The sequence below is a fragment of the Fundulus heteroclitus genome, chromosome 21, assembly GCF_011125445.2.
Source record: "Fundulus heteroclitus isolate FHET01 chromosome 21, MU-UCD_Fhet_4.1, whole genome shotgun sequence".
NCBI classification, from domain to species: Eukaryota; Metazoa; Chordata; class Actinopteri; order Cyprinodontiformes; family Fundulidae; genus Fundulus; species Fundulus heteroclitus.
This window is the reverse complement of record NC_046381.1, coordinates 19,800,108-19,826,228: the sequence shown is the minus strand read 5'-3', so window position 1 is coordinate 19,826,228 and position 26,121 is coordinate 19,800,108. Positions and strand designations below refer to the sequence as shown.

General features: G+C 37.4%; 1 protein-coding gene across 5 annotated transcripts in view; it reads right to left on the bottom strand.

The window, feature by feature from the left end:
• tpk1 (thiamin pyrophosphokinase 1) overlaps positions 1-25,746 on the bottom strand; it is a 101,985-nt gene extending 76,239 nt beyond the window's left edge. The window contains exons 1-3 of one of the 5 annotated variants that reach the window (XM_012863924.2): positions 25,642-25,746; positions 24,712-24,803; positions 9,348-9,422 (exon numbers count right to left, since the gene is read on the bottom strand). In XM_012863924.2, coding sequence (XP_012719378.2) covers positions 9,348-9,422; positions 24,712-24,754 — 118 coding nt within the window. In that variant the 5' untranslated portion in view covers positions 24,755-24,803; positions 25,642-25,746. The other 4 variants (XM_021317172.2, XM_012863925.3, XM_012863926.3 and 1 more) reach the window with 4 other exon arrangements.
• Between the last annotated feature and the right edge of the window lie 375 nt (positions 25,747-26,121).

Here is a 26,121-nt window from a genome sequence, read left to right as displayed (position 1 = left end):
GTATCTTCTAAAATTGCAAAAGCAGTAGAAAGAAACATTGCTTTTCTTTTTCTGTAAACGCAATTATATCATTGAGCAAATACTGTGATACCGTGAAAAAGCAGTATTCCTTTCACAAGGACATCATTCTGTTGGGATGCTTATCTCAGTTCAAGACAAATGCTGATATTTGTTTAATTAGTTTCTTTGGACAAACTGAGTAGGGAAGGTATAAATGTGTATTTTGTGTTCATCAGTTCACTGATGTGAAGAAGTGTGTTCTTTGAAAATGGTCTTCTATTTTGACATTGCTTTTATAAACAAACTGTTTAGCCAGACAAATATTCATAAAACATCTGCTTAATTTACCCTTAAAGTTTCCACAAGACTTGTGGGAGCTTTAGTCTTTCTAGATATCTTAATGTGCCATTTGTCTTTATTACACTAAACGGCTAAAGTGGGTAATCTGAAGTTGAAAAACATCATCTCTCCATCTGCTATCTATAGACAGGCGGTAAAAGGCAATTACTGTCATTCTCCCAAAATAAAGAATATACTCTTGGCTTTTTAAAGTACTTCTTCTATTTCTTCACACAACATTTGAGTTAAACATAATAACCATCAGATGGGAGGTTTCAGTTGTTGAAAATTTAGTGGATAACATATTTTTTGGGAAAACTTAGGAAAACCTATGTATAAAAATTTAAAATCAATACAGAATTCGCATGTGCATATGTATCAATCCTCTTTGCTATGAAGCCCCTAAAAGGTTCTGGTGCAACCAGTTACCTTCAAAAGTCACAGAATTAGTGAATGAAGTCCCACTGAGTGCAAACCTGAGTGTCACATGATCTGTCAGCATAAAGACCTTTTCTGAACGGCCCCAGAGCTGCAGTGCCACTAAGCAAGAAGCATCACATGATGAAGACCACGGAGCTCTCCAAACAAGTCAGGGAAAAAGTTGTTGAGAGGTACAAGTCAGGGTCGGGTTCTAAAAAATATATATCCAAATATTTGATGTTCCACTAGAACACCATCAAATATATCATCTTCAAATGGAAAACACATGGTACCACAACAAACCTGCCAAGAGAGGACATGGGGGGCATTTATCAGAGAAGGAGCACAAAGCTAACCCTGGAGGAATTGCAAAGGGGAAACACTTAAATGTGTCGGAATGGCCTAGTCAAAGTCCAGACCTCAATCCCAATGAGGATCTGCGGTTAGACTTGAATATCCCTGTTCAAAAGGGAAAAACCATGCACAATGAAGGAGTTAGAGCAGTTTAGCTCACATAGAATTATCCAAAGCCAATTGGAGACGTAATGGCGACAAATGGTGGGTCTACATAGTACTGTACAATTTAAAAAAAATCTTAAAAGTTGTAGGCATGTTCCAGAAATGAAATGGACCAAACTCTCAAACAACCCATTTTATAATTCCAGGTTGTGAGTCAACGAAACATGAAAAACGGTGGCAATTTATTGTATGTGGCTTTCCTTTTGACACAAGCAACCTTTCTAAACGTCGCTACCATACGTCTGCCTACAGGTGTCACATGCTTGAACTTTCCACAGAGGCTTGACTTTGCAGCATAAAGGGCTTTAAAGATTTCTTGGCACCTGCCTGCTTGACTTCAAAGGACAGTTTGAGATATAAACTATTTGGCAGCGCTAAAAAAAAACTATTTTGCAGTCATTAAATATATTTCTTTTTATCTTAAAATTCCTGGTGACGTTATGACATGAGCTATGTGGGAAAGGCAGGCCCGGTCAAGAATGATGACCTTGCAAGTAAACTAGCCATTATAATCCCTCCCAGCAGGCCTAAGAACCAACTACTCCCGTCACTCATCGCTGACTGATAGATAATACACTTCCTCACACACTGCTGAGCCTTTTTTAGTGCTTTCCTTTATGCTGCTGTTGAGTTGCAGAAAAGGTGAGTGGACACAACAACGTGGTGACTCTGGAGCAGGCCTGTATTGATGAGGTTGAGGGGGGGGGGATTAAAACCTGTCAAGTGGGGGCTTAAGCACAGAGCAAGAGAGGGCAAACAGTCACAAAAAGATCCCAGTCCTTATTATTAAGGTGTGATGTCCTCCCTTCATCTTTCGGCACACCTCTCTGCCCCTTCATCTGTCACCTTGTCTCCAGATCCACCGTGATTTCGACACCGCTCCCCACACTTGATTGATCTCCTGCACAAATATTTCATTTTCTTTCTTTAGCTCCACTTGGTTGCTCTGCAAAGCCAGCAGGGTTCTTTCTTTCTTTTCTTCTTCTTCTTCTTCTTCTTCTTTCTTATTCGAGATGACCCAATTTTACAACCTCATTCTCTTTCCCCTTGCTGCGACAGTCTTACAGGAATTAGAGTTGTAGCCGTTTTTTGCCGCCAGCCCTCCCAAAGGTTTTCTTTTCAAACTCCCAACACCTTCAGTGATGCCTTTCGCCGTGTTTTCCAGCATGTTGCGCAGGAAGAACATCTGTTTTCGCTCAGGGGAAACTTATCACTTCAGCTGTATGGTATGACTTGCAGGTGGGTGACGTTCTCAGACTTCAACGAGGTTCTTATTATCAATAAATGATGAACCGAGGCACTTGTAATCAACACAGGCACCCTTTTTGTTTGTTTCGCTGCAGTAACCACCTTAACTGATTGCTTTATTGAACTCCTTGTTTGTGGTGATGCACAATGAGCCGATGAAGCATCTTGAAGTGGGTAAACGGGGGGACTGATTTGGTGAGCGAGTGAATGAGTGGATGACTGATGGTCTAGACGAGACAGAGGGTGCGTGATTGAGATAAGCCGCTTGATCCGACTTAACAACATCACACTCTTGAGTTTGCCTTTGATCAGCGCTGCGCTTTGGCAGCCTCGATCTCTCCTGCGCTCCCTGCTGCTTCACCTCTCCCACAGGTGAAGAGTTGGGGCCCCAGGGGCCGCACATCAGAAGATCTGAGGATCAGGCGTGTTTGTTTGGGGTAGACTGTGTATTTTGAGGTGGCTATGATGCCTCCAGGTGAACAACCATCTGGAGCCTGACACACCCCCGAAGACGCACTCATGTGCAGCATGACATCTGCTTATCGCATACACTTCAATAAAAAAAAGTATATATATATATATATATATATATATATATATATATATATATATATATATATATATATATATATATATATATATATATATATACACACACACATACTATTCCAAGCAAGGAATGATAAACTTGCTACAAGCGTGTTTACAATCTAACTGGAAGAGATCTCAGATCTGTCCATCACACACAACCGTCAGCCTCTCAAAACGTCTTGCGCAAGTCCCCTGTGCATTGCCGCCTACAGCAAAATTAATTAAGAAAGCCTTCCATGTTTTGAGATCCATTACACAGAATTGCTTGTGACTTCAGAAACCACCAAAAGTGTCTCCGAACCTTATTTTCTGAAGAAATGTATACCAGGAGGAGGCAAACTTCCCTATGACAACATCAAGCCGTGTCAGGCTGACAAAGCACATCTATCGCTTGGTTAAAACATTTCAGTAAGATTAATGAATTATTATTCTCATGTGTAATGTCAAAGGGATCAACACTGAAAGCTCTTAGCTGTTGGAAAACTTTGACAATCTACCAAAACTTTAGCTTGTTAGGGCGATAACCTACATAGATGTCAGAAACCTTTATAAACACTCAAGCCTTGTTCCAACAATCAATCATTAAAATTAAATAAAACATACTTGATGCCAACAAATCAGAAAAAGCATATATGAATTAGTCAAAGCACAACTTTTCTTTTGGTGTTAACAAAATGGCAGCAAATGAAGTTTGTAGAAACAAGGAGTATTACAAAAAAAGAATCTGAGACCTTCATTAAGCTGAAAGAGATTTGGTTAATCATGCTTCAGGTTTGTGTTTGAATCTTTTATGAGTTAATTAAATTTTAACAACCGGATAGTAATGATTAAAAACACTTCAAAAACCACAATGGGTCACTTTAAGAGGAGAGAGTCAAAGGTTTAACCGAAGCACTCACAATCTTTGACCTAATTACCGTCAGAAATCTGCAGGTAGGTCTCAGAAGGACTTTGCAGAAGTTCATAATTGGCATGTTCTTAACAATTTATGAGTAGTTTCCCACCCACCGATAAGACCAAATAGTCAATTTAGTTTGAATATTTGGGGGGGGGGGGAACTAGTGGATTTATGTTTGATTTCCCATACAAGAATTATAAAATGTCTCTTTTAACTGACAGAAATAATAATAAAAAAAAAAAACTTTATCTCACAAGGCAGGCCATTTGGCATGAAAAAGAAGGATATGATTTTCTTTGTCAAATGAAATTAAATGTTCTGCAAAGGTTGTCTCATGTTGAGCCAACGCCAAAGGTGTGATGTGTGATGGCACAGCTGAGATGGAGAGCGCTGAGGTGCCGCTCAGGTTTTTGCTCAGATGATAAGAATATCAAAGACCTGTTCATTAAAATTCAATCTGAAGTGGTTCCTATTGGTTTTAATTTAACTTTGTCTTCAAAGCTATTTTGTTTATGAGCCTCCTTGCCAAATTACAAAACCTTGTTGGTTCAGTTTTTCATAAATTCTTATGAATTGCTTAATTGCTGTTCCACGGCCTTGACATCAAATTAACCTGATTCAGGTTGTTTCTTTCTCTATTTCCCCTTTTGCTACACATGATTCAACAACGTCTGTTCGATTTTAATTCAACTTATGCATTTTCCGTTTAACGTATTAGATATAATTAGCAGATTAAAATAAATCAGATATAGGTTGAATTGGCACTTTGGGTTTTTGCATCCTTAATGAAATAAAGCACAAATATTGCACAAATCGTCAACTGACATTCCCGAGGGTGTGATGTTCCTTCGTTAAAGAAGAAAAAAAGATCTATTCATTCCTAATAAATTGTTTCACGGTGTACATGGAAGCTACTTCTATCACCTGGTAGCCATCTACAAAAAAAATGGCTGGATTAAAATACTGCCAGCTAACTTGCTGTCGGCAGGGTTCTGATGTTTACAGCAGCAAAGCAGAGCACTCCCCTTCTTAATCCACAGTGACCAAAATGCCCTTGGACATAACAAGCGTCAAGTGATTGCACAAGTGGAGCCATTCAGTCTCTTTATACTGTACTAATTACTGTATGTCTGAATGTGATTGTAAAGCCCCCTGTCCCAAATCAAGATTTTTTTTATCTCATTATCACTGCCTCTTTAGTTATTGGCTGTTGTTCTCTCACACCTGACCTTTATGTTCATAGTTATGCAAAGCTATAGTTTTTAAAATGTTGGCCTTGAATTGCACAACCAGAACTACTTTACGTTAAATTCTTAACAGAACAGAAGAGATCTTGAATCTGTAGACAGTGGCCCAACTCATCGCTAACGGTAAATATGGTATGGGATAAGATAAGAATGGTTTTACCATTACATTGCCACTTCAGCCATTCATACTCTCATTTTGTACCCATGTATTGCTGTTTTAGCCCCTTTCTACTTCCATCCCATAGCCTACCTGTAAACAACGACATTGTAATTGTTGTTCTTAACCTGGTATGGACCAGATGACTCTCGTGCAGTGAGCATATCACTAATTATAAGCAGAACATCTGATCGCGGCATCTTTGTTAAACATTGTGATGATTAACACGTTTTCCACACTCCTCTTTTTTGTCGCCACGATTTTCCCACTGCTTTCAATAGTTTTTAGCACCATAGCTGCTAAATCTGTACGGAGTGGCAGAGGTGTCCAAAGCATTCACATTTATGACTCAAGGAGAAGAACAGATACTAGGGTTTAAAAACACTTCTGCATCAACGTATCAACTCAAGCATTGCACTCAAATAAAAGTACCGGTTTGAAAACTACTTAAAGTATACAATTAAAATTAATGTAAGAAAAAATACCATTAAGGACAAAAACTTAAGCTGCACTATAGGTGCTACCTGTTTCACTAGTATAAACCTTTACTGGAATGTAAATGTACATCCAAGCTTAGCTGCAGGAATCTATGTGACGCAACAACAAAACTGAACAGCAAAATTGTTGTATCAAGGATAGACTTAGTAAAAACTGCCATTATATGGTTGTCTGCTTACAGTACGCAGTGGTATCAAAATGAATGAGCAAAGTGATCAATAATTTAAAAAAAACCTAATAATCCCTACCTTGGTGTCATCTTTGACCAGGACATATCATTTAAATCCCATATTAAACAAGTTTCCAGAGTTTCCTTTTTTTCACCTCCGGAATATCGCCAAAATTAGAAACATTCTGTCCAGGAGTGATGCTGAAAAACTAGTCCATGAATTTGTTACTTCAAAGCTGGACCATTATAATTGTTCACTATCAGGAAGTCCACAGAATGCAGTTCAAAGCCTTCTGCTGATTTAAAATGCTGCAGCAAGAGTTTTAAAGAAAATTAACAAGGTCATATTTCTCCCATTTAGCGTCCCTTCATTGGCTTCCTGTTAAATCAAGAATAGAATTTAAAATTCTTCTTCTCATATATAAAGCACTTAAAAATCAAGCTCCATCATACGTTAGAGATCTGATTACCCCGTATGTTCCTAACAGAGCGCTTCGCTCTCAGACTGCAAGTCTACCGGTGCTTCCTAGAGTCCCTAAAGCTACGTTCCCCCTGCAGGTCTAATACTTAATTACAAATTTCTCTGAAATCAGATTCTTTTGCGATGCCGTTCCAATTACTTATAAAAATTCTCACTTCAGTGTGAATTGTTTGCGGCTCAAAACTGACCCACACACGCAAAAGCCTGCTGTGGTCCAGCAAACAAAGAAACAGGTTTTAAGGATTAAAGTGTCCAACAGAAGCCATTTATTGTGTAAGCGATAACCCCCAGTCAGTCGAGGCAGATGGCTGTTCACACTGAGCCTGGTTCTGGTGGTAGTTTTTTCCTGTTTAAGGGGAGTTTTCCTCTCCACTGTCGCTTCATGCATGCTCAGTATGAAGGATTGCTGCAAAGCCAATCACAATGCAGACGACTGTCCACTGTGGCTCTACGCTCTTTCAGGAGTAGTGAATGCTGCTTGTCGAAGACCTGATGCAATCTGCTGGGTTTCCTTAGATATGAAACCTTTTGACCAATCTGTCTGTATGATTTAATTGAATCTGACTTTGTAAAATGCCTTGAGTTGACGTGTTGTGAATCAGCGCTATATAAATAAAGTTGAATTGAACTGAATTATTGACACTTTCCTGATATGTACTTTGCTCAACTCAATAGCTGATGGCAACAATGTCAATTTTAACTTTGTGTTCAACTATCTTGGAAACTTGTTCCATATACGGCCACAGATGTAGAAGGGTTTGTTCTACTTGGCTACCAACCTCGTCGCAGGTGCTTGGTTGGCACATTTCGCTCAAATTTTGTAGACTCTGCTACAGACATCTTCTTGTATTACAACCACAATGTCATCAATATCAACACGCTCTGGTTCAAACTTAAAAGGTTTAACGTTACGCATTGCTGTTTTGGCTGGACGGACTAGCATTAAAGGGCCTAGTATACGTATTTACACAGAATACATTGCGGCATAAACAACATGGCAATGTCTTTGTGACAATTTAATTTACTTTTTTAAAAAAATAACACTTTACAGTATTGTTTTTACATTGGTTTTACATATAAAATAGATATTTCTCAAAGTATATTGCTTTTTTGTTTGATTTAACAATGACAGGTGGAAATTAAAACATACTGAAATAAAATAGAATTAATAGGGCTATTTTCAAAATGTGAGGAGTAGAAAGTACAGATAATTACATGGAAATGTAAGGAGTTAAAGTAAAAAGTCAGCTAAAAAAATGACTAATCCAGTAAAATAAAGATAACAAGATTTTCTACTTAAGTAAGGTAACAAAGTATTTATACTTTGTTACTTGACACCTCTGATGAGGTGAGAGCATCAAGGCCAGAGAGAGTCCTTTCAGCAGGCCAAATCCATTTTTGGGATGCATTTCACTTGAAATCTAATAGTCAACCAAACATTCCTTGAAAGCAGTCCTTCAGAGCTGCAATATCGCACAAGGTAATACAAAAAGATTATAGCAATATATTGTACAGCTCTACTCCAGGTCAAACCAAAATAACTATGACCAACTTCCTCCTTCCCATGTGTTATTTACCAATAATATATCACATTTTCTTACAGTAAAATATGAATGGATAATAGAAAATTACTTTTAATTGCCTGTTGTCAGAGTACATATAAAAATTCACCAAAATGAAATTGAAGTAAAAAACAAAACTGTGAAAGTACAAAATGGCAAAGGGGCAAAACACCCCAGATTCAGTTTGCTTACAAACCCATTATCAACTATTATTGACAGAGAGCAATCAAATATATTAACGCTGAAGCAACCACCAGAATTTGAAGGTCAGACAGACTTTCACTGTTTTCTGATAAATCAGGAAAAAAGTAACATGTATTGCACAAAATATGACTAAAAATCCTGAATAAATGAAAAAAACACTTCAACAAACAAAAAAAAACAAAAAATAAGACAAAAAAATTGCATTCATCCTCACAAGTCTGCATTTTGGAGTCAAATTCTTTCTAAAAGCACCCATTTGTGTTGAGTGCACCCTTTCTGTTAGAAAACCTCGAGCTCAGCAAGGCAATAAACATGTCAAAGTGACAAAAGTACAACATCACACATTTCTAAATGGAAATTTTTAAAGAATTTAAATTTTCCTTTGTTTTCTGTTTGTTTAAAAAAAAAAAAGAAGGTAAGCGTTTTGGCAAGGGGAAAAGAATCATTAGGTTAACCTTGCACTGTTTGTAATCCGACTAACAGCTCTGTGGCATGCTGCATCCTTCTCACTCAGCTCAGTCGTTAAATTCTGTATAATTACCATTCATCTGAGGCATGTTCGTAGCAATTTGCAGATATAACGAGCACCATATGGCTGTGATTGGGCCGTATTTAGATGGAGCAGGTAGACATATCACGTCTACAGTTTTATACTCGGCTTGTCCAACAGGTGTTGGGGAAAAATTATGGATTTCAAAGCTGCAAAGAAAGGATAACGAGGATTTCTGTCTTCAGCTCATATTCAGTTTAACCTAAAGTTAGGTTTGTTCTTCTCCTTTGCAACTTTTAAAACAACGGCATAGGCAGCCAGAAAATCAATAGAAAGCACTTTCAACAACATGGCATGAATTTCATCTTCAGCACATAGTTGGCTACGCAGGCTTGGAAGCGTAGTCTCACAAAAAACATCTAGGGAACGCATGCTCTCTGCAAACAATGGGGAAAGGATCTGACTAACGGAAAGTTGTAGAAAGGTCTTGTCCGTTCTGTCTTTATGATTTTTGAGTTACATACCTTTACTCCAGAGGACGTGTAGGTGGTTCTTATCAAGCGGCTGGTTCAGAATGATCAGACAAATCCTTTGTTTGCCTGAGGTAGAAAAACAGGGAAAATAATCAGAGGCATATGGACGGCAGGGTAGCCTAATGAGAATTGAAAACAAAAACTCCAGCTAAACCAGAAAATGTTATTTCCTTACTCATAATATTGAGAAAACACAACTAGAGATCGAATAAGGAGTTGAAAAACCTACAGAACACAGTAAATTAATAGATGAATAACATGCATCTTAATTTAGCAGAGTTCAAAATGTTTTCAATCTGTTCTAATTTAGATACAATTTGTTTGTTTTTAGTAACCAAAGTTGCCAAAATCAATGTGTGGCCATCTTAAGCAATAATCTTCCGTGACTACAGTACTTTGACTCTCCTTGACCACGGTCGCGATTATTGCCCAAGTCCTTATCATTTGTCAAAAAGTAAGGCAAATCTGTGCACACATCTGCTTGCACACATTTAATCCAGTCTCATCTGAATACCCTGACCTTCGTCACGCACCAGCTGTGGCTACATGACCGGGAGAAGCGCGCTCAAAATTGTAAAACAGGACTTGTCATCCTCATCTCTCTCTCTCTCTCTTATCAGTGTTCCACCTTGTTTCTTTGTCAAAGTCTCCGTCTCAAAGTGCAGGATTTCCTAAACCTATATCTTCCTTGAACCCCCTCATCAATCTGCTTTTAGCTTCTCACTTGCTCTGCAGCTAATGCAACTCCCCTGACTAGTACTTTAGAATTGTAATCCATCTATCTCCAGGAGACGGGTGGAGGTCTGTATTTATTGACAAAGTAAAAGAAGAGCTGCAAGGAAAAGCCTTAATGGACCGAATATGAAAGCATAACCTTTTTTCATCTTGCCTTCAAACTTTTCATTCCTTATTCAGTTATGTTTTCCACACGTCTGCACTTAAAAGTGATTTCTTATCTTTTTTTTTTAAAGTTAACATCAATACCGAAGCCAAAATGCCATATTCAAATGCAAGCCAAGTCTTACTTCCTCAGAATTGGATCTACAGGTCCGGTTAAAAGTTTGCGTACCCTCAATCATTAACAAGAAAGTCTTGTGAAATTTGAACTTTAATTATGTATTAGGGCTGTTCTTTTACCGAAGGGGGAATATACAACTTGAGATAAAAATCATACGGTTTTTAAAACAGTGCTACGTGTACAATTTTGAATATATTTTTTCAAATCCATACAAAGGTGGGATCAGCTTGGACGTGCTCTTCGTGCCAGACCGACTAGCACGACCCTTAGCTGACTGGCAATAAACCTTGTTTGGGGATGCAACTCCACAGCAGTGTACGACCAACATGGTGACCAGCACGATGAGGAAGTGATACACTTTTATGGTTTTTCTGCAAACTACTGAACTTCTTGTTGAACTGAATAAATGTACAAACAGCTATATATTTCTCGATACTTAATACTTCATTCTTCCAGTTCAACAAATGACATCAAATAAGTAGCAGCAAAGGTTTAAGCAGTTTAATATTTGCAGGAAGGGTGTGGCAACATTTTCATCCTTAACTCTTGCTGCACAGCCAACAAATGACTTTTCCTTGTAGTTGTGGCACCGTCTAAAAGGGAAATAAAGAGGCTTTCCAACTACTTAAGATTTAGGCCCACATGAAATTCAATCTTTTTTTCCAATCATTTATAAAACGAATTGAAGTTACCCGTGTTACCATGCTACCACCAGAAGAGAAACGATTCAAATGCATCATTAAAACCACAAAAACTGATATGATATTCATGCTGTTGATGAATATTTGAAAAGTTCTGACCAGAACTTTGTATATTGCACAATAAGTGTTGATTTTACTCAAAGAAGCTGGTATGTTTGGCAACATACCTTTCATGATAGTGGTATGATCGCTAGGGAAAACAGTATATGTGTGTGTGTTCTTGACTCAAGAAATAAAATGTGCATGTACATAAATGACTCAAAAAATGAAATGAAAATGTTATACCCTCAAGTGCAAAGAGTCATCTAAAGTTGGCTGAAAAGAGTTTAAGAAAAAAAAAACATCCTTTTTGACTTTGTTGCAAAGGTGAGCTCAGTATTGTTATAAAGTTCACAGCACTGGAAGGTCACTTCAAATACGAAAGTCAAACCCCACATGAATGGTAAAAGAAAGAGAATAAAAAGTGCGATATACAGGTAAAGGAAAAGAAAGGAGGACGCGGGAGGGTTAGGTAAGAAGGAGGAGGAGCACATTTGTCAATCTTGTCTCCTAATTGGCTCCAAGTGTACAGAGAACAAAAGACAAACTCAACCAACCGTGACTTTTCAGATAACCCTTTGTCACATGAGCATTCGCCTCCCGTACATACACAAGCGCCCACATAAAGAGATGTGTGGCCTTTAAGACTCTCTCTTCAAAGAAATGTCACCTTGAGATTCTTTTAAAAGTGACAAAAGGCATGAATAACAGGAAAAACAAAGCAACACACACACTAAAATGAGAAAATATGTGTTCAACGAATTACCGTTTGTTATTCAGATGAAATAATATAGTCCGTCTTATATTTTAGGGAGGAAACAATATTTGTAAAGAAAACCTTTGCTCCCTGGGGCTTTGAAATATTCCTGTGTTGTGTGTACGTGATTAGTTTTCTAGTTTGTGACTAGAGCAATGACTCAGTGTTGGGATGATCTTGAATGGGATGTTTTATCACAGAATGATTGCTATGGAGGATGCAAATTTGAATAATTTCAATTGTATTTGTGTTGAACATCCATGTGAGGTAGTGAGGTCAAGGGTCAGCAAGGTGAACCGAAGAAACAGCCTTGGTCAACAATTCCAGCTTCTGATGACTTTTTATTTTCAACAGGATTCAGAACACTCCTTCTCCCTCTGAGCTTCCAACAGCTCTGTTTTATAATCAAGTGGAAACACACCTGCACTTGAGTGGACCAAACCCCAATTAAACAGGGAAAAAGGAAAAAAACACATGAAAACTAAACAGAAAAACAAAAATACAATTATTAATCTGATTTACAAACTCCTCTATATAATAAAATGGTCTGAAAAATAAAGCAGGTAATACAAAAGAAGTCAAAAAGTCACTTTAAAGAAAAACAAAGCAATACTCCAAAAGAAACCCTCTAATTGGTAGAACCCAGCCAGACACTCAGTGACATCACTCAGACACTTAAGCAGGAAGTACTGGGCCGGCCCCTCCCATACTCCTGCAGATCTACAAGGACAAACAATGGTGAGTAAAAAGGAAAACAAATATGAATATACTTTGAAACCAAATAAACAAATTCAACCAATAATCCAGGAGTAGCTTTAACCTAAACATATAGATGGAAACTGCAACCTAATGCTAACACAAACAAACCCGGGATAGTAAGTGGAGCAGAGCTGCAAACTAATGTTTAAATTTAAGCAATATGGCCATCTACAGAAAGTAAATGAATCAGAAATAAGAATAAGGGACAAATGGTGAACACAAACTGAACCACTTTGTCACAATCCAAATAAGGTCTTTAAAACCACACTGGCAGCGTATTTTCTTTGAAAATTGACTATTTTATGTAATATTTTACAGTAAATGTCTTTTTTGTGTTTAGAGCAACAAGTAATGGTAAAATGAAACTAAATTTGAAATCAGAAATCTCTGCCCAATTATTGCTCAACATCATTTCTAGCTTTATCCTCAGACTTCCATAAATAGTAGATTATATCTTGCAGATGTACGGCATTCTTGAAAGATTGACAATAGTGGGGAAAAAAGGAAAATTAAACAGGAAACCATGACCAAAAGTCCAAAAATTGCACCAAACCTTGGAATCATAAACCGTTTGGTTTATTTGTTCCAGTTATGCCAATTCATGATTATATAGCACATTTGTTAAAATAATCTTTACCTTAGTTCTAGGCATTAAACGCCATAGAAATGCATTGATTTCAATGCAAAGTACAGCAGAAAAAGCCTCTATTGGCCAAACTGTGCAACATTGTCTGAGACAATAATATCTATGTAAACTTGAACCCTTGAAGAAATAACTGAGGTGCCTTGTGATAAATGAATATGCTTACATAAATCAAATCTCAAACGGACACCCATTGCAAGCTAGTTCAAATTGGTGATAACTTGCAAACGTGCAAGAATTTGAGTTGAGACTGACCAAGCACTTTTCAATTAAAAAAGAACAATTGTTTTCTCCAAACTAAAACAAATATGATGGATGAACACACCATCATCCTAACGGTGTATATTTCCCATTAACCATCCTGCTGAGAAGAAAAATAAATGTCTGAGGTAGGAAAGCGTGTTGAGAAACTTCCATTTGCATAGCAATAATGTTATACATAAACAATGTTTGACCTTTACGTTTCTTTCAGCTGTTCCTATTATAGGAATCACCTGCTGCTTCAACATCTGATTCACTGTCGGCTGCAGCTAAAGTGTCAAGTTTACCAAAAACATCTTGTAGGTTCACAGGGCCGCAACAAGGATGTTAAAATCATCATCATCTTTTCATGAATAAAATGTCCCTCATAAACAACGCCGCACGAAAACCACAGGAGAAGCGAACACAACACAGAACCAATAAAGGTAATACTTATTAGTCTGAAAGCAATAAAATATGCTGCCATCTGTCTTGAAATCCTATATATATATATATATATATATATATATATATATATATATATATATATACATATATATATGCCTCCAACAAGTGAAGCCAAGTTGGATGTTTACTCCTCAGTTTTATTTCCCCTTTCTTTTTCTTGCATCCTCAGATACCTGCTATGGTCTGACCGTTGTGAAATAAAAAACTTTTACTTTCTCCCCTTTGGCAAACTTTAACAAACCTTCGATAAGAACGTTTACATCTTTCAACTTTGCTGGAGTCGATCAAAATAACAATACCTGAAAGTATTATGTGATGGTGGCGTATTGTAAACCAAAAACTAATTTAGAAATGATGATGCCAGACTGGGAACAAAAGCTGTGAAATATGGTTTCTCACTCTGCGAGTGCCAAGGAAACAGAATCACGAATGCCAGCATGCAAACAAAATAATTCATAAGTCAATAGTTTCTTGCTTCACACAACCTCTAGCAATGCTTTGACAGGATAACTGTGCACACGGGGGGATTTTAAAATACGGACATCCAGGGGCGGCTTTTATATTCTCCTCTCTGAGTCTAGATAAGCACTCCCTGAAAGAGCGAAAACTGGGGAAGCCTTAGAAATTCCTTCCAAATTGATCTAATGGGGGAAACGCATTTTACAATACCGGGGAAGTGGGGGAAATATTTTAATAATGCAGAGAGCTGAAAACATCTTTCATCTTTGATAGCAAACAAGACTAAAGTGTGAGTGTTAAAGGCAACTTCTTCCTAAAGCCATATTTTTGGGTAAATATTTTTCACTCTCTGAGATCCTCAGACTCTACCTTGTGAGCAATCCCAATGTAAGCGAGCAAACATTTCATGCACAAGTTGGTCCAAAACCGCTAATAGCTTCTTAACAGCAGTGATTCTATCTTTTGTAAGGTCAACATTTTATTTGTGTCGCTAATTTGCAAGCTGAATGCAGAAAGTCAATCAAGGCCAAATCTGTTTGGCACAAATTACACACGTGCAAAGATATCAAGCATATTGCATATGCTTAATTCACACTCTAAGTTGACACTAGTCTCACATTGCACTTTCAGTTTTTCCCATTCCAAAGGAAAGATGAGAAAAAAAAAAACATCACCTGATAACGCCGACGGAACGGCGGAGAGTGAGAAACTAATTCATTCCAATACATGTCGCTCAAAGATATTTCTTCTAAGCAGCACTTTTCCTTTGTTATGCAATGAGCAGAGGCAAGAGTCACATACTAAGATTAAGGGGCATCTTTTCATTTAAAGCATCCAAATTGCTGCAGCTTCCAACAGTAAGCGTTCGAAGACGACCTTGTTGACCCTGACAGTGTCAATCCTCAGTTTTATAATTGTCAAACCAGGTGAATCAATTAAACTGTAACACTGATTCAATTTGAGTTTTCTGTCTTAGGTAAGGCTCTATCAGCAGGCTACATCTTGACTTTGCAAATAGACAAGGCAAGCCAATATATCTTGCCTTGCCTATGTAGCACATTCCAGTAAGAGGACAATCCAAAGTGATTTCCATGAATAGAACATAAGAAAAGAGAAACACACAGAGAAAAGTGTGTTGCAGTGGCATAATAGAGGCACGTAAGGAAAAGTTGAGCTACAACCTTAAACTGATTATGTTTCAGTTTGTATTTTTGAATAGAGCATTCAACGGCATTGCCAGACAAATGGGTTTTTAACCTTGATTTAAAAGAACTGAGGGTTACCAGCACTTTTACAGCCTTCTAGGCGTTTGTCCCAGAAAGATGAAGCATTAGAACTGAAAGCTCCTTCTCCATTTTTCCTCTGGGTCTGGGTATGCAGAGTAGACTTTAGCCAGAAGACCTGAGTGGTCTGGAGGGCTGATACACTGATAACAAGTCTGTGACATCTTCAGGTGCTTATCCATTCAGGGATTTATAGACTAATCAATGTATTTTAAAGTCTATTCTCTGAACTACACAGAGCTAGTGTAAGGACTTTAGAACTGTGGGGGATGTGCTCCACTTTCTTAGTCTTAGTGAGGATGCAGACTGAGTAATCAACTCTACTGATAAGATAAATCCATGCTGAAGATAAACGCATGGATACATTTTTCGAGCTCCTGTTGAGGCATTAGTCCTTTAACACTGGAAACGTTCTTCAGGTGATAGAAGGCCGACTTGGCAATTGTGTTTATGCACCTATGAAGGTTCAGGTCTGTGTCCATCACTACATCCAGATTCCTGGTCTGATTAGCGGTTCCTAGCTCCTGACTGATACCTTCGTACAATGAGGTCCCCCTGTGACCTCTATACTATAGATTCTGATAAAGAATGCCAAATAAGCAACTATCAAGAAAACACTGCTAGGACATCGGAGGTTCATTCAGGTTAAAAAGATTCACTATAAATCATGGAACGGGTGAACTCAAGAAGATTGAATGCTGAAATTCAATCAGAGCATGCTTTACCAAAGCATTCATTAAAGGGTGCGCACATTACTGCCACTTTTTATTTTTTACATTTTCCCCTGAAGCACATTTAATTTTTTTTCAGTTGAATTGTAAATAGCACGTAATACATGGGAAAAAAGTAAAAAAGAAAAAGAAAAGATTCATCATGGTCACATTTTTTTAGATTACAAATGCATTTTGGCACTTTAACAGCATGGTGTAACTTCAGAGAGTCACTGCATCTTGTGACATGTAATTTGCAGGCAAACAGAGACAAAAAAAATCTAAAATCCCTGTATGTAATTTTAGATTGCTTGCTAGCACTACTGTGCAATTCCAGGCTGAGTGTATTCAGGTTTTCTCATTATGGGTACTAGCCCCTCTTACCTGGTGTCTCCTACTGGGATAAGCCTGAAGATTGGCTTCTTTTTTTCCCTTCAGCTATTTGCGAGTTGTTATTTTACAAATCTCTTTTGACAAGAGAAAATGCCTCTTGGCAGCAACAGTTGTGCTTAAATATAGAAGGTGTTCATAGAAAAACACAAGCTTATTTGTGTTTTTTGGTCGATTCGTGGTAAAGTTTGTTCATTGCAGTCAAGTACAATTGTGAGTGATTTAGATGAATTTCACAGCAATCAACCTTCTGGTGTATGACCAAGCAGAATAAACCTATAGGCTTCCATCAATTAACCGTAATGAACCCTTATTCTGATGAAAGCTATGAATGAACATACAATTATAGTGAGAGCTTTAGGTTTTACATTATGTGGTCCATGGCTGGTGACTAGATGGAGAGGTGATTTTGGGTGCTGTCTACACTATTTTCCTACAGTATATGAACTTGGCTTGAAATAAGTTACAGTGTTCATTCTGTATATGCAGCCAAACCAGAACTTGTGTTTCTGGACTTGTTTTTCAAAGGTTTGTCGTTGATGACATTGTTCTTACATGGTGTCTTTGGTACTTTTTTTTGTAGAAAGACTCCAAGAGTCCTTGAGAACGGTCCTGGTTTTGGATCCAAGAGGAATGCAAACTCTGAAGCTGTGGACCCCATAAACAGTGTATCTTGACTGTTGGAGCTTTCTTGTCCCCAGATATTTAAATTGCAGAAGTTTTTCAGTTGTTCAATATTAAATAATCACTAGATTGACAGTACATTAATAAAAACATTCATTAAAAGGTGCCTAGTCATGTATCATGACTATAAAAAAAAACACATATATTCATCTTCAAATAAAATAGTATACGCCAATCGTTCATCTTGATTGTGTTTACCTTTTTGAGCCTGAAAAGAATTTTGCACCGGGAGCAATAAGCAGACATAAACATTGTTGTGCCATCTGCCGGCAGAACTATCAGAAAACCAGATGGCAACAATTGATGCAGCTACTGTAAGAGCCAGTAGACCATCCTGCAATGCCTCGCAGTAAAGTGACAGCTCGCCATGGTGAAAGACCAATCCGATCTACAGTGGTTCTAAGTTCGAGTGAGTCTTTCAAAAAACTATCATTCAAACACTTCAAAAATGAATTTCATTTTCAGTGAACATCATTTGAACAAGAAAGAGTGGTTGCAATGAAAAACTAATTTTGCACAACAGGCAGAAATTGGAAAATATTTGTTTTTGAAACACTGGAAAATGAAAACTTTGCTTTATTTGGGTTTAATTGAGGAGCATTTAAGTTTAATTCAATGAGAATCTATATTAAAAAATAGAAACATATCTTTCTTATGGATCAATATTACTGAATGCAACAGGAATAGGTATCCTTAGTTTGTTTTAAGACTGCATTGAGTAAATACAGCTGCCAAAGAACTAACTTTTAAAATTAACCTCCAAGTAGTCTTTCACAGGAAAGTTGTAAATGTGTGCAGACAGCACAAATTAATATGTTGGAACCAAAACTGCTTATAGCTGAAAATGTCACACACAGTATCAGATCAATTGTAAGATGTTGCTCTCTACACTTCCATCAGGTTGTTGTTCTACTTCCTCCCCATCCCTTAAAAACATTATTTACATTTACATTGACATTGTTTAGCTGCTGTATTAAATGTTGCTTCTCTCCTATTTTCCTCACATTTCTAAGCAGCACAACACACCATTTGTAGACGTATCAAATTAGTGGCTAAAACCTTTTTGGTAATCAACTTAATGGTAAACATTTTTTAGGCTTGTCAACCTTTTACATTTGCCGTTTTATTGCAGATGAAATAAACAATGAGAACAAATCAGAGGTCTTTGAGACACGCTGGCAGTGACAAAGGACTCACTGGCCTGCTTGAAGTGAGCCAACATAAAAACACAATATATCTGAAAATGGCCAGGTCCAATGTTGACATACATATATATATATATATATATATATATAGATAGATAGATAGATAGATATATAGATAGATAGATAGATAGAACAGGTGTTCTTTCCAAGCACTAATACCAATAAGACTGATCTAATCAACAAAAACTGTTCAATAGTTGTGTTTCCTGAACATCTGCGACTGTTGTATACCAATGAATCCAAAAGAGGGATCAGACAGGCTCAGACTGAGCTGAGTGTGCTGAGGATATAGCATGTGGCTTCCAATCCAAAGATCTCTATTTTTATCTGTTCTGTGGAAGAACAATATTTGTAGCTTGTGTGGAACCGTCACGACATAATTAAAATGGGACAAAGAGAGAAAAGTGTGTTTTCTTTTTATTGAAAAAGAAAAAACTATTAACTTTCTTTATTACTAAATATATTACAATGCATAAATAATCGTGTGAAGCAGGAACCTCTGTCACCTTCATGGTAAAAATAAACTCTTAATATAATGCATCCCATAAAGAACATAGGATCAAGAAATGTAACCAGCTGTATTACAAGACATGTCATAAAACTACATGTGCCTTTCTGTCAGCTCTGCAGGCCAAACTGTTGTACAATCTCCTTGACCTTTACTGGTCTGGGTAAAGCCTGTCCTTAGGCTTACATCAGGCTTGATTCCTCCACACTCTCCCTCTCTCTCTCTCTCTCAGAAACACACAGAGATACACACAGACATTCAGACACACCACCCGGGAGCTCACAAACACCTTGTACCAGCAGCAGTGGCTAAAGGCAGCTGTAACCAGCTTTCCTCTTAGGTCAGCAGGAGAATTTCTTTCTCCAATAAAAAAAAAAAGTCAATTTATGAATTCAGCTTAAAATCTAAGGCACACACCACAATTGGCAACATGTACACTGCAAAAACGGATCTAAAAATAAGTAAAATGTTCTTAAAGTTAGTCTATTTGTCCTTAATTTGAGCGGGTAAACAAGATTATTTGCCAATGAATGAGTATTTTTACCCCTAAAATAAGATAATTAGACATCCTGCACTTGAAATATGATGATGGAGATGAGTTGTTCCTATTCTAAGTGCAAAAATCTTATTCAATTGGCAAATAATCTTATTACCTGCTCAAATCAAGGACAAATTCACTAATTTTAAGAACATTTTACTTATTTTAAGTTTTTGCAGTGTACAGTTATACGTCTTCGGTGTTCTTTAAGCATTAAGGGCATCAAACAAATGCACAATGTGTCTGAATCTAGTTAGGGAAACACTGAAAACAAGTTGCACTTGCAAGTGGCTGATTTTGTGAGTCAAATGTCAAATAGAAATTCCAGCGTGTGAACAAAGTGAATTTAAATGACGACAGGGAATTAATTCAAGACCAAGCTTGATTATTACTTTTTGGCAATATTTTGAGATTCAAGCCATGTGTTCAAAGCAAGTACATCAAAAAGCCATAGCTAATACACATACCCAGTGGTGCCATCAAAGTGCAAGTGATTTGTTTCTGGAATGCAATTCCCTGAGTGTTGAAAACAGAGAGAGGAAGACAAGTGGGATTGTGGTGTGAAGCAAGCATTTGATCAGATGCAAAAAAAAAAAAAAATCAGCCTACACAAAGCAGACATAGGTGAGCAACACTGTTTTCCTTTTTACAAACCAATATATTGCAGGGAAACCTTGAATCTGCCTTTTATGCAGATGCTGCCTTGACATGCTGCACTCTAGCTAAACACGTCTCCGCATCTACCAGCCCTCTCACAAGGCACTTTCCTGCCTCAGTAAGACACATTGTCAGCTTGCACAAACTCCTCAGAAACAATTAATGCTTCACGACAAAGAGATTCATTATATAGTTTAAATATATATTTTAAAAACATTCTAACCATGAAAAAGAAATAGTCAATTTGATCGTGGAAACAGTTGACCCTGCGTTACTCCCTGGACTCCCGAGAATGCAATCCTATTAAATCTGTAAGTGATGAACCAGATCAATTTACAAAATCCAACCCAAGCAACCTACAGAACCATCATGTGTAAAAAGTGCCATCTTTTTACGTTTTCTTTGTATTTAGATCTAGTCTGATGGAATACCAAATACTAATGTCTGCCAAACTACAATAAAAAGCAGAAATTTGTCCGTGCTATCTAAAACATCACATTGTCATCTAACTTATAAGAAATCCATAATCCAACTTTCTTAAAAATATCTTAAACATGTGTCTGTGTACCACATTTAGTGGTTTATAAAAAACAAAAAAGGTATTCATTCATAAAAGATGAAGTAGAAAGTAGACAGTAATGTTGCTTTGATTAACTGGGGGCTACTTGTGGTGACAGATGACATAATAACAAATCTACAGCAACTTTACATTAAATCGTTTTTTTTTTTAAAACATAAAAAAGGGAAAACAAAACTGTACTCCTTTAGTGCTGATGCCAGAGTAGCCTCCTTTGTAGAGTAGGAAGAAATAAAAAATATAACACAGCTGAAAATAAAATTTCAATTTAGCGTAGCACTACAGCAGAGTGGAAAAATACTGCAAATAAAGCAGGCACACATGAGCACACATTGCAAAAACGTATCTAAAAATAAGTAAAATGTTCTTAAAATTGTGTTTTTGTCCTAGATTTGAGCAGGTAAATAAGATTATCTGCCAATGGAATGAGCATTTTTACCCCTAAAATAAGATAATTAAACATCCTGCACTTGAAATAAGATGCTGGAGATGAGCTGTTCCTGTTTTAAGTGCAAAAATCTTATTCCATTGGCAGATCATCTTATTTACCTGCTCAAATCCAGAAAAGATACACTAATTTTAAGAAAATATTACTTATTTTTAGTTCCGTTTTTGCAGTGCACACAAAGAAAAGACTACACCGGCATACATTATATCTAATCCTGCTACCTGACAAGCCAGTACAGTTTGTGAGAATGAAGGATTGTGTGACCGGGTCTTTGAAGCGCAGGAGCCCCACAGGGTGCCGTACTCTCACCGTTTCTTTTAACTCTGTAAACTTCAGACTTCTCGTACAAACTAGAGTTCAGTCACGTACAGTTGTGCTCAGATGACTCTGCAGTTGCAGCTCTTTCAGTTCTTGAAAGTTAACAAAAGAAAGGAGAGGACTGTAGATTAAAGGAGAAACAGAAATGTGCCAATCACTATTTCTATCACGGGAGAAGGAGCACAGGTGGTGGAGGAGTATAACACCTTTTTGTTCACAGGAGTCCCAGACTGAACTAAAGACAGGGATGGGCACAGAAACCCGGTATCCAAACCGCCCCGGGGTCACATCTCACGGTCCTTGCGGATCAACAAGCTTCAGCCTTTTCTGTATTATTAAGGTCGCGTTAAATTTTTCAGGGAGACTCTAACCCAAAAAATATTGTCTCGCCGATCTTCTCCTCCTTAAGAAACACACACCCCGAGGTGACTGGTGGGAGGAGCTAACGTTCTGCTCTCACATGTTCACCTGTATGGAAGCGACTGTGTCACAATATTCTAATTAAAATGCATAAATAGAAACGCTGTTTTGTTATGTCCTGCTGCATTTGATACAATTGATCCCAATATTCTCCTAGAAAGACCTGAACATAATGTAGGGATTAAGTGAAGAGCCTTAGGCTGGTTTAAATCTCATCTGTCTGACAGATTCCAGTTTGTTCATGTTAATAATAAAACTTCTTCAAACTCTAGGGTCACTTGAGGAGTACCACAGGGTTCAGTCCTTGGGACAATTCTCCATAAAAAAATAAACTTCTTAATCAATCATTTAATCTGGATGGCAATAAATTGGCCTCTGGTAATAAAAAGTAAAAAGAAAACCTTGGTGTTATTTTTGACCAAGACATGTCATTTAAATCCTACATTAAACAGGCTTCCAGGGTTTCCTTTTCTCAACTCCAGAATATCGCCAAAATTAGAAATATTTTGTCCAGGGGCAATGCTGAAAAACTAGTCTATGCATTTGTTACTTCAAGGCTGGACTATTGTAATTCTTTACTATCAGGGAAGTCCACAAAATGCAGTTCGAAGCTGATCCAAAATGCTGCGGCAAGAGTTCTGATGAAAATCAACAACAGGGATCATTGTTCTGCAATTTTAGCTTCCCTTCATTGGCTTCCTGTTGAATCAAGAATAGAATTTAAAATTCTTCTTCTAACGTATAAAGCCCTTAATAATCAAGCTCCATCATATATCAGAGCTCTGATTACCCCGTATGTTCCTAACAGAGCACTTCGCTCTCAGACTGCAGGTCTGCTGGTGGTTCCTAGAGTCTCTAAAAGTAGAATGGGAGGCAGATCCTTTAGCTATCAGGCTCCTCTCCTGTGGAACAACTTCCAGTTTTGGTCCGTGAGGCAGACACCCTGTCTACTTTTAAGACTAGGCTTAAAACTTTCCTTTTTGACAAAGCTTATAGTCAGAGTGGCTTAGGTTACACTGAGCTACCTCTATAGTTATGCTGCTATAGGCTTAGGCTACTGGAGGACATCAGGGCCTATTTTTCTCACTCTGCTGAGTTCTCCTACTGTTCTCCAATCTGAATTGTTTGTTGTCAATTTCAACTTTTAACTTTTTGTTCTCTGTCATTTTTCTCTTTATAGTAGGCACACCTGGTCTGGTGTTATGTTAGCTGTTGCATCATCCAGGGATGCAGATGCTCAGTATGAGGGATTGCTGCAAAGCCATCGGCAATGCAGACGACTGTCCACTGTGGCTCTACGCTCTTTCTGAAGGAGTGAATGCTGCTTGTCAAGACTTGATGCAATCTGCTGGGTTTCCTTAGATAGGAAACGTTTTGACCAATCTGTATTATTTGATTGAATATGACCTTGTAATGTGCCTTGTATTGTGAATTGGAGCTATATAAATAAAATATATAAATAGAATTGAATTGAACAAGTAAAAGCACCAATCACTCTGAGTTTGCTGTCTCTTCAGCAAACCGTGACTGCAGCTGTGAGCCCCTCCTGTTGCAGAGACCGACTCGTCTGTTCCCCCACTGAAAATGAGTCACGCATGAGCAAAGCTTCAACTAGATTACCAAGCAAGATGTAAATATATTATAGACATAATCTTTAACGGGTAATGGTATTTTTATTTCCTCTGAAACTGTTGCACTTAAGTAGATCCTTCCTTGTAACTGATTCACACACAGCCTGTCATTTATTCACCTCATCCACTATGGGTGCCTCTACATCTTTTTTTTTTTATATTCTCTATCTTAACCAAAATATAGCAGTTTGCATTCAGGTAAAATATTATTTAATACTTGAAATTATTTGATAAAGTATTTTTTTTTTTTAGTTTTGAGCATATTTAGAGTGTTTTTAATAATGTTGTCTTATCAGTGTTGATATTCCTCTCTCTTACAACATACTTTTTATTCAAAATATAGTGTTTTAGTCTTTTGTTTACATATAAAGTTATTCATATGTTTTTATTGCTCTATGTCTATAAAAATATCTATGTTGTACTTTTATTTTATTTTGTTCCAAATGTGTAAAAAATAAACTAGTCAGTGATCATTAATTGTTTTTTAACTTTTTGTTGGATAAAAAAAAATAAGCATCAATAGTGATACTGATAAAACACTGGACTGATAAGGAATATCGTTAAGAGTAGTGGTATCAATAAATCCTTAACGATACCCCTAACTAAAGATGCCATAATAAAGCCATATACTGGAAGGGAAAGAAGTGCAAGACACCTAGTGTTATTTATTACACTAGGTAAATGATTATCTTTGGTATGTCATTGGTAGGCCATTACTATAGTTTATTACTATATTCAGTGTCTAAACTACTTACATTATCATAGCACTTGCTACCTGATGTGAGACTGAAATGTTGTCAAGGTTTTACATAAAGGAAAAGTCCCCTTCTCTGCAAACCTGCTCTTTTTACAGACATGGGGCTTAAGTGTAAGTGTGTATGTGCTGCTTTAGAGAATAGTACCTGAAGGCAGCAGGCAGTCCAAAGGTGTCCACTCCTCATTCATGATCAGGGTTCTTAAAAGCCTAGTCTTCACTTAGCCAGGCAAGATCAAGCTACAGGAGGAAAAAGTCAGAGATGACTTCTTGTGCTCCGGTTTCAAATCAGTCCAATAAAGCCCTTTTCTTTCAAACATTTCTCTATTCACCATTTACACACTTTTTACTGTAGTCCCAGAAAAAAAAAAAAAAAAAAAAAAAAGATCAACACTGCAACTGCAAATCCAGGTGGAACAGCTTCAAATATTATTTTACAACAAATATAATTTTCTTAATTAATTGTAACTTTATTTGTCGAATGCATAGTAGCATAGGCATATTTGAAGAAGAAAAAAAAGACATGTAGATCAAACTTAACATGTAACAATCAATTGCCATTTACAGACGGTGACAGAAATATAAACCTAAGAGGCACCATATGGTAACAGATGCTTTAGCACTCTGTTTCCTGAGGTAGGGGAAACGTGTAGATTTGGAGAAAGGCTGTCAAAGAATGGAGTCTTATTGAACCACACATGCGCTGCTTTGTTGCACAGATTGTCTGCACAGGGGACATGTTCTGAATAACACTTAAAAATAATAAAGAGAATACGTGCGACATATTTTAAGATTAAAAAAAAATCCTAGTTCCACTTTGATGTGTGTGGGCGTTAACCGAACCATCACTCAAGTTTCATTGGCTGCTTTAATGTAAAGCATAAGACAATCTAGTCACATATCACGTGAGACTTACTCTAAGAACTCAATTAAAAAAAACGATGACAAGCAGCAGTCCTTTAACTGTCACGTGGCTGCGCGTTAACGCCCTCACATTTAGATGAAACTAACAAACCCAGCTGCTCCAACATAACATTCCCGACTGCGCGCAGCAAGGCTTTGATTTCAGAAAACTTACAGCACGCAGCAATGTCCGCCTTTAATGTTGTAAACCGTCAACGAGTGCGCGAGGAGCAGACAGAGAGGAGTCGAACCGGATGGAGGAGCTGCTTCGATTGGCTATGGGGACACCTAGAGGCCGAATGTATTTACGTGCGCACACGTGAAACCCCCAGAGGTGGCTCCACCACCCTCTTCATCCCATTCGGACACCTCAGATTCCTGTTTTCTCTCAGGTTTATAATCCCCACCCACGCTTTGATTAAATAAATACAAAAATTACTAAAAGTAAGCATATCAAATGTTAAAATGTAACCAAAAAAAAAAAAAAAAAAAAAGCTGTTGAATTGTCAGTGACCCACACATGAGGGGACTTTAATTGAAGGAGGGTTACTTTATGTGTATTTCTAATTGAGTTTAATGGTGCATTAACAGTCAGACAATTAGCTGCTCCATTGATCCTCCTATAGAGGGAGATCTACCAGATGAACCAGAAACA